Source organism: Bos taurus, chromosome 25 (assembly GCF_002263795.3).
Source record: "Bos taurus isolate L1 Dominette 01449 registration number 42190680 breed Hereford chromosome 25, ARS-UCD2.0, whole genome shotgun sequence".
In the NCBI taxonomy this organism is placed as follows: domain Eukaryota; kingdom Metazoa; phylum Chordata; class Mammalia; order Artiodactyla; family Bovidae; genus Bos; species Bos taurus.
In genome coordinates this window covers 18,448,832-18,457,744 of record NC_037352.1, presented here as the reverse complement: position 1 = coordinate 18,457,744, position 8,913 = coordinate 18,448,832, and the positions used below count along the sequence as shown (strand labels likewise).

Below are 8,913 nucleotides of genomic sequence, written 5' to 3'. Positions count from 1 at the left end.
AGAGAAAGCAGTGTGAAACATTTATGCAACCCATCATTCCTGGTTGTAAGTCATACAGAAACATATTCTGGCAAATTTAGGCTAAAAAGGAATTTATTGGAAACTTTTGGAAAGCTGATAGAATTGTAGGGAAGGCTAGAGGAACAGGTACCAAAGATGCTTGGTGATAGGGTCTGCACGGGGCCTCATTGTGTTGACCTCACCAACAAAAGATAAAGTCACAGTGACCCATGTAACTGATCACATTGCTCAAGCAACATCCTATTTTCACCGCTGGCACTTACTTTCCCAAGACTACTGATCACCCTACCGTGGGACACCTCTGACTCTCAAGACTACGTGACTGCCGAATTCCACTTGCAGGCTAAAGATAAACTAACCACCCCACTTCAGGGAACCCAGTTTCCCTCTACTGGGTATAAGAAGGATTCTACTGGGTTTCTTTTCGAGAGCCAGTCACTCTTTCATTTCGCTTTAATAAATCTCCTTTTCTTTGCCTAACTGCCCGGCTTGTTCTCTTCTTCTCCGCACTGGCCTTACAGTTGGGGAAACTTGGAGGCTTCAATCGGCATTAACGTTCTGGAAACTGCCACTACCGCTTCTGAAAGGGCTGCCAATTTGCTTATACTGGATGCAGTAAGCTGCTGCCACCTGTGGCCGGCCCCTACACCAGGAAAACAGCTTCTTCCCGAGGTGAGGCTAAGGCGAGTGCCTGTCAGTCCTGACGAGGGGCGAGCCTCACGCCATCGCGCCACAGCCCTCCGCCGTTTAGTACCGGCATTAGGACCCGGCGTAGCACGGAATGAGGCTCGGGGGAGGGACTAGGGGACGTCTTTGCGCTCAGTGACGTAATCATCCCGCGCCAGCAGCGACCAGGGCTGTGGAGAAACACGTTTCTGGCGGGCCTCACCTCTAACCTACCATGGCGGCCCGTATACAGCAGTCTCCTCAGCCTGGCGGCGGGAAGCGTAAAGGCAAGGCTCAGTATGTGCAGGCCAAGCGGGCTCGGCGCTGGGATGGCGGTGGGCCCCGCCAGCTCGAGCCCGGGATACAGGGCATTCTCATCACCTGTAACATGAACGAGCGAAAGTGCGTGGAGGAGGCCTATAGCCTGCTCAACGAATACGGCGACGACATGTATGGACCAGAAAAGGTACCAGTCCCAGGGAGGGCGGGTCATTGAGGCAGAAGGAAAGGGTGGCAAGCTAGTTGCGTGAATTTGGCTGCCACAGTGGCGGTGAGGAGGCGTGTCCTCGCCTAGGTATATTCCCTCCGCCCCCCCGCCCGATCCCTACCTGGTCTTGTGCTTGAAATGCTTGCACCTCCTTGTTTTCCACCCCCATCGTTAACCAGGGTGGCTTCCAGGTATAGATTGCTTCCTTCGGTTCAGGCGTTGTTTCTGAACCTCTTTCAGAAACACGTATTTCTCATCGTAGCTTTGGGAAATATTGCTCACCAGGACACTGGTTCAGGTTCACACTTCATTCGTTCTTAAGGTTTTTGCCACCATTTGGAACCGTATGGCTGTACAGTGTTTATCCTAAGCAGTAACATCTCTAAAATAGTGGTTTGGGTACTAGTGCCAGTTTCTTCTCAAGTGCATATAAAAATGCATTTTAAGCAGTAAAAATATTTTATAACAATACCGTATGAAATCTAGTTGTTCATTTTTGGAAATAATTATATTACTGGTTTAGGATTGTGACCAATACGCACACATGCACACCCCAGGGAATTAAATGAAGGCGGATAGTACAAAGGTTATTTCAATTCAGGTAAGGTACTGTCATTTACTAGCTCAAAGGATGAACATGTTATTTAATTCTGCTGAGCTACATAAAAAGAATGTTATAGGACTTTGGAAAGTTGGCTAAAAAAATTGCATATGTACATAAAATAACATCCCTGTAAACAAAAAATGCTCCATAAATGTGTAAGATTAGTGCCTGATTGGTAACCGTATTCATCACTAGTGGAGCAGAGAACTGGGCAACAAGTGTATGTCCTGTCTATGTGGATACCTTGAACAAGTTCTTTAACTATTTCAGTAGTACAATTGTAAAGGATTTTTAACTTCATAACTATTTGGTTTAATCTTATGAAAGGAGAGTGTCATATCAGGCACAGAGATATCTATTGATAGGGTTACAGTCCACCCTGTAATGATTCATCTGGTGAGCACATTTCCCTCTGTCCCAGACTGTCAAGATGCTTTAGAAAACATTTTCAAATGATATGTATGGTAGTCTGAGGAAACTCCCTTCTTTCTCCACATTTTGGAGGAGGTGGTGTCTAAATTAAAAGTTTTATTGTTAATATTGCATCTTCTGCCCCTGGGGGTGGGGTTTACATAAATAGTTAACTAAGAGCTTTTAATATGAGCTGTTGTGGCATTTCTCCTCATTAATTTTATGCAAGCAGTTTGCAGACAAGGATCAACAACCCTCTGGAAGTGAGGGAGAAGACGATGATGTGGAAGCTGCCTTGAAGAAAGAAGTTGGTGACATTAAGGCATCCACTGAGATGAGGCTAAGAAGATTCCAGTCAGTGGAGAGTGGAGCAAATAATGTAGTCTTCATCAGGACACTTGGGATAGGTGTGTCTGACTAATACACTTTAAGATTATTGATCCTATAATATCAGGACATCACCCTGACTCTGAGAACACTGCCTACAAAATGGGTTCATGGGCATGGCTCAGTTAATCATTTGATTGCATCCTCTCTGTGTTAGCACTGTGTTGGCACTAGGCATATGGAAAGGTGAAATGGGGTGGTGGACTAGCATGGGCTTAGGAGTAGAAACCTGGGTTTGCCACTTCCTTTGTATTTAACTTTAGGCAAAACAAGAGTACATGGTTCTGTCTAAAAGGAGCAGATGCTACTCAGCTCTCCCAATTTGGAATGGCTCCAGACATTTGGGAATGTAGTCTCAGGATAGCCAGATCTTCCGATTTTTCAAAAGAAGTTGGAAATCTGGAGAAGTTTCTATGTTTTTAAATGTAGTTAACTAATTTAAAAATATTGAAAACACTGAACAGCCTCAAATAGAATTGTATGTGGTCAGGATGCTTCCTAAGGACTACATTATGATCTTGTGGCTAAGGGATGACTCTGAGGTCTGAAATCTAGACTTCAGTACAGACTTAGCTAATGGATTGATTAAATCTTGAGTGACTTGAAGATTTTTGTTTTGTTTTTGTAAAACATGTTCTATTTAATGTTTATTAGTTTGTTGCTGCTGTTACAGGAAAACAACAGTATGACGTTGTCATTAGATAAATCAGACATCATGAATAAATTAACTCCAGAGTCTTCATGAACAATTGCTTTTGATAAAAGTGGACTTAAAATATTAGATATAGTATTAATACAGAGTGCATCAAAGAAATATTAGTTGGAAGAAATGTTTGGTTAAACTTGCTTAAAATTCATTATGATAAGTTTTTCTAATCTACCGTCAGTTTATGTCACTGCCAATAAAAATTCTTTTTAGAGAGTCTGAAGAGTTTAAAATGTGTGAGGACTTTGAAACTTACCTGTTTGTTTTGTGCTGATTTTTTTCTTTTAGAACCTGAGAAATTGGTGCATCATATTCTCCAAGATATATACAAAACCAAGAAGAAGAAGACTCGGGTTATTCTACGAATGTTGCCCATCTCAGGCACATGCAAGGCTTTCTTAGAAGATATGAAAAAATATGCAGAAACATTTTTGGAACCATGGTTTAAAGCTCCAAACAAAGGAACATTTCAGATTGTATACAAATCTCGGAATAACAGTCATATGAATAGAGAAGAAGTTATCAAAGAATTGGCAGGTATGTTTCTCTTAGTGATTTTGCAAAGATGTGCCATGGTAAATATTTGCTTTTAAGATTTTTTTTTTTTTTAATATTTAGGGCTTATATTTTTGAGTGAGAGCAAGTATTTTAAAATATCATTAAATAATATCAAGCCTAACTTCAATATGTTGGGTTGCTGCTGCTGCTGCTGCTAAGTCGCTTCAGTTCTGTGCGACCCCAGAGATGGCAGCCCACCAGGCTCCCCTGTCCCTGGGATTCTCCAGGCAAGAACACTGGAGTGGGTTGCCATTTCCTTCTCCAATGCATGAAAGTGAAAAGTGAAAGTGAAGTCGCTCAGGTTGTCTACTTGAAAGTTACACAGTCATGCCGACTCCTAGCGACCCCATGGACTGCAGTCTACCAGGCTCCTCCGTCCATGGGATTTTCCAGGCAAGAGTACTGGAGTGGGGTGCCATTGCCTTCTCCAAATATGTTGGGTATGAGATTATTTTTGGTAGTTAGATACTAAAGTCTTTTCCAAATCAGAATTGCATTTTCTTTGAGGAAAAAAGGGCTCTTATTAACTTTCTCAGGATTTCATTTGTATTTATGTATTGAAAGCATTCAGAAAACTTGATTCAAATACATGTAAAGTAGTGGACTAGTACATGCATTTATATATATACTATAGTATAACACTACTAATATATGTAGTGTTTCAACAACTACATTTCTGATAAGGTTAGTTATAAATTTAACAAATTCTAAATAGGGGGAGGTGAAAGATTGTTTTTGTATCCACCGAGCTTAATGGTATCTTTTTTTATCTTGTTTTCCTTTTTGTTACAGGAATAGTAGGCAGCCTTAATTCAGAAAATAAAGTGGATCTTAGCAATCCACAGTACACAGTGGTAGTAGAAATCATTAAAGCTGTCTGTTGCCTGAGTGTTGTGAAAGATTACATGTTGTTCAGAAAATACAATCTCCAGGAGGTGGTGAAGAGTGCTAAGGACTTGTCACAGCTTAACCCAAAGCAAGCAGCACAAACAGGAAATGGGAAAGAAGCTAAATTGGAATCTGGTGACAAATCAAGTCAAAATGACCCAGCAGAAGGAAAAAATAACCAACAAGTGGTACCAGAGAACAGTGAGGAGCTGGGTCCAACAGAATCAATATCTGAGACACATGTGGTGAATGAGGGGGTGGCTAAACCTGAACTTGCAAGTCAAGTCACAGAAGGATCTGAATCAAATGAAAATGATCTCTGATAGGAAAAGAAATTGTTTGGTGTTGGAGGTAGATGTTTCTTTTTTTTTTTGGAGGTGGATTTTTCAACTGGAGTTTTGTGAGATGTTGCTGGGATTCCATATAAAATTGTGACTAAAAATACTGTTTTTGATATTGTGTTCTCCATAATTTACTCACAGTAGTGGAGCAGCTCTGTTAATAGTTTTGTTAGAGGTCTTTCAGCCATATATGGCAGTGTGCAGTAGGCCCACGTGCATTTGGTTGGCTTAGAACAGACTTTGGATAAATTGGTGAACACTATTGCAGAGAGCAGAGGGTGGTAGGGGAATGATGTTGGCCTCTCCTTCATGATTACCTTCCCCACTATCCCCTTCTGCACTACCAGCTGACTTACAGGAATGAACAGGCTCTGTGAAATCAAAACTCAAGAGGGAAATTTCCATTCTAAGAAAGGAATTTTTGTGTATTGCAACTCAGTTGTCCCCTGCCGCTTTGTTGTAAACATTGGACAAACATGGGTTGTATAGGTTAGAAGTGAATTGTTTTGTGAATTTTTTTACTTTTGGGGATTTTTCTTGTTTTGTTTTTATCCACTCCTCACCCCTCTTTTTTTTGACAGTACCATAGGGCATGTGGGATCTTAGTTCCCAGACCAGGGATCCTACCCATAGCCCCTACAATGGAAGTTATGCTCATTTTTATGTTTTAATAACATTTGTTACAAACAGATCTGATGGTGCAGTGGTGCAGTTTTTGAAGGCAAGTTTTGAAAGAAAAATGTTCCATTCTAGGCATAGAATTACAGACATTTCTGATAAGGTTGGTTATAAAGAATGTGTCTTCTGAGTCACTGCAGTCTACTAGTACAGCAGGGACTCAAATGCTTTATACTGTAAGCTACTTTACAATGTACAGGGATATATAATCCAGGCTGTTCCATTGTATATCCTTTGTGAAATGCAACTTACAAACTGAACATTTGTTTTAGCAGTTGTAACTATAAAGCATAGCCCGTTGACAAATAAAGATTATTTTAATGGCGTTGGAATACCAGAACAGTAAACCTTTTGTTCAAAAAAACCACATTCAATGAAAAGGTTTAGAAAGCAAATTATTTAGTGGTAGAATTTTTTCCAGAAAAGAAAAATTCGAATAATTGATAAGAATCTAATAATACCAACATTTAGCTAGGTCAAGGAGTACAAGAAATTGAAGACTTTACTGTCAGTATAATAAATTGACTTACATGATGCTAAAGAGGTTTTGTATAAAAGCAGCAGCTTCTCTGTGTGAGCTGATGAATCAACAGATTTCATGAATATTTGTCATGCTGTAGCATTTGTAGGATTTGTAAATGATCAGGAAATTCAAGAAAACTAAGTTACTAAAGTCTCTCCAAACAGTGGTCAATAAAATTTAGTAGGTCTTCATATCTGAAAACCCAGTGATCTGTCATCTGTACTCCCTAGTGCCCCATCAGTGGCTGGCTCCATGACAAATTCTGCATCACTTTATTAAAAGAATATCCTATGACTTTGGTAATTACAGCACATTGCTTTCTTCACAGTGTGAAGAAAAAGCTTGGAGTTGAAGAAAGTTCTAAATAATGCTACAAAAGTGGTTAATTAAAGATACATTTATGTGTTTAAAACAAAAGAACCAACTAAAACCTGAATGAAGAGCATGTAAATCTCTTACATACAGAAATCCAATGCTTATCTGAGGAAGAGTTAGCCACAGGATATTTGAGCTGAAAGGTGAATTACCAGTAAGTTCTAAGTACAAGAAAACACTAGGCCAGATTTTGCTAAATGCTTTGAAGATGAAGAATGGTCTCATTAGACATTTTTTCATTGCAAGAACAAATGAGCTGTTTTTATGAGGGCCTGGAGAAAAATATTTTTTTCTTTAAAGTGACAGGAGTCTTGGATTAAAAGAAACTGACTCTTTGGAATAATTATGTTGAATAAGGCACTCTTGGTTTCCACAGACACTTGGATTTGAAAAAGAAGAAAGCAACGTCTCAAGCCTTATTTAAACTCTCCTTGAAGAATTGCAAAACCAAATTAAATAGCATTTCCCCTCCTTTTCCCAACACTATGTGACTGGGTGAGGAACCCTTTCTCAAAATCTCAGCTTGAGATTTTGTCATTGAGAGAATAAGAAGAACTGAGAGTCCTATTCTCACGGTTGTGAATTTCTGTGAAACATGAGTATCCTTCAACTTGGTGCTGACACACGCAATACTTTGAAAGTTTTTTCAGGGGTTCCTCCAGGGTAAAACTGAAAAAAGAAGAGAGATAACAAAGAGGATTGCAAAATAAAATAATTGAGAATACTGAGGGGTTGTGAAATTAGCTTTTGGAGTTGGATTTATTTTTTAACAAGTTTGGCAGTATAAATGTTAAGTCTTGCACCAATGGCTGTAGTTGTTTATTGGCTAGTGAACATGGAAATAATTTTTATCCTTCTAATGATTCTGGTTAATTCTTCAAACCAGAAGAATTTGGGATGGGGCAAAGAGAATAGCTTCCCAAGTGGCTCAGTGACAAAGAATCCACCTGCCAATGCAGGAGGCACAGTAGACGCCAGGTTCAATCCCTGGGTCAGGAATATCCCCTGGAGAAGGAAATGGCGAATCACGCTAGTATTCTTGCCTGGAGAATTCCATGGACTGGGGAGCCTGGTGGGCTATGGTCCATGGGATTGCAAAGAGTCAGAGGTGAATGAACAGGCCAACCCCTGCTGTGTGAATAGAAAGGACCTTGCTAATGCAGATGAGGCTGGCGCTTCCTTATATATCTTTAGAATGTTAACTCTTAATAAGTTGAAGTTATCTTGAAAGGATGATAAAAGCATTCTAAGTATCACTGGGGGAATGTGAATAATAGGATTTTGGTGCCTTCAGACTTTCCAAGACAAAGATACTTTTATTTTGGTAGTACAAGACTTGGGGAATAAAATTGGCTGTAGGCATACAATTGTATGGAACTAGGTTCGTTTTATTTTGTGAAAGCTGCTACTCTACATAAAGATTTTGATGTAGTAGTTTGTTGTAATCCCCTTCTACATTTGTATTTGGTAAGGCCTAAGTGTGACAAAAGCTCTTCTGCAAATACGAGGTAGTACCGTGTTCTGTTGGAATCTGAGTTCGTTCATTGAGAGATTTATTTTCAAGTTTACCAATTGTTTATTTCCACTAACGTTTGAGCAGATTATTTTATATATGATGGGATTCCAGGGTGGGAATGGAGTGCTTTTTCTCTTTTAATTTTTATTTTAAAAAATTAGTTAAACTCCAGTGTTGTGGTTTAGTAAACTTGTTTTGCTTTATGGAGGAAAGTGTTAAATTTGATATTTTAAAACATATTTCTCTATGATTAAATATGATTTCTGAATGTTGTTTTTACTTGTATTTTGCTTTTGATATGGCCAGGTATTCAGCTTTTTTTTTTGATAGTTCCTAATGTTTTCAGAAAAATAAAATTAGTTCCCTAAATACTAGTGTTCTCTGTCTTTACTTTTTCTTTCTGCCTCTTAGTAAAGCTCTTGCTCTATAATTGTAATTATAAAGTAGTTTAATCATAAAAGATGTTTTTATGTCATATTATGTATTAAAAGTTGTGTGTTGTCCAAAAAGTAAAGATACAAATATTAGTTTCTAAAACTAAAAACTTTTAAGCATTTTATGTCTAATTCAAGTGTTAGATATTTTACAGTGAGTTTGCTTCAAAATGAAGTATATAGTATAGTACTTAATTAAGTTCATTTATTGACTTTTGAATTCTTTAGAGTCCTTACTTTAAGAGTAGTATTTTAATTCACCTTAAAGAATTAGTAGCACATAAAGATTTTAAGTAGAAGAAATTGCGTCTTGAGCAT

The 8,913-nt window shown here is 38.8% G+C and overlaps 1 protein-coding gene across 2 annotated transcripts; it reads left to right on the top strand.

Moving 5' to 3' along the window:
• The first annotated feature begins 859 nt into the window (after positions 1-859).
• THUMPD1 (THUMP domain containing 1) lies at positions 860-8,530 on the top strand. 2 transcript variants are annotated; one of them, XM_005224743.5, is made up of 4 exons: positions 860-1,153; positions 2,419-2,596; positions 3,571-3,819; positions 4,633-8,530. In XM_005224743.5, exons 1-4 carry the CDS (start codon positions 923-925, stop codon positions 5,049-5,051), a joined length of 1,077 nt encoding a protein of 358 aa, XP_005224800.1. In that variant the 5' UTR covers positions 860-922; the 3' UTR covers positions 5,052-8,530. The 2 variants fall into 2 exon arrangements, with proteins under 2 accessions (XP_005224800.1, NP_001039742.1); NM_001046277.1 differs by having other exon boundaries at positions 909-1,153; positions 2,422-2,596; positions 4,633-5,173.
• Positions 8,531-8,913: the final 383 nt, after the last annotated feature.

Coding starts and splice junctions, on each gene's coding strand:
- THUMPD1 (XM_005224743.5), top strand. CDS start 923: ATGGCGGCCCGTATACAGCAGTCTCCTCAGCCTGGCGGCGGGAAGCGT. Junction 1,154..2,418: donor ACATGTATGGACCAGAAAAG/GTACCAGTCCCA, acceptor ATTTTATGCAAG/CAGTTTGCAGACAAGGATCA. Junction 3,820..4,632: donor AGTTATCAAAGAATTGGCAG/GTATGTTTCTCT, acceptor TTTTTGTTACAG/GAATAGTAGGCAGCCTTAAT.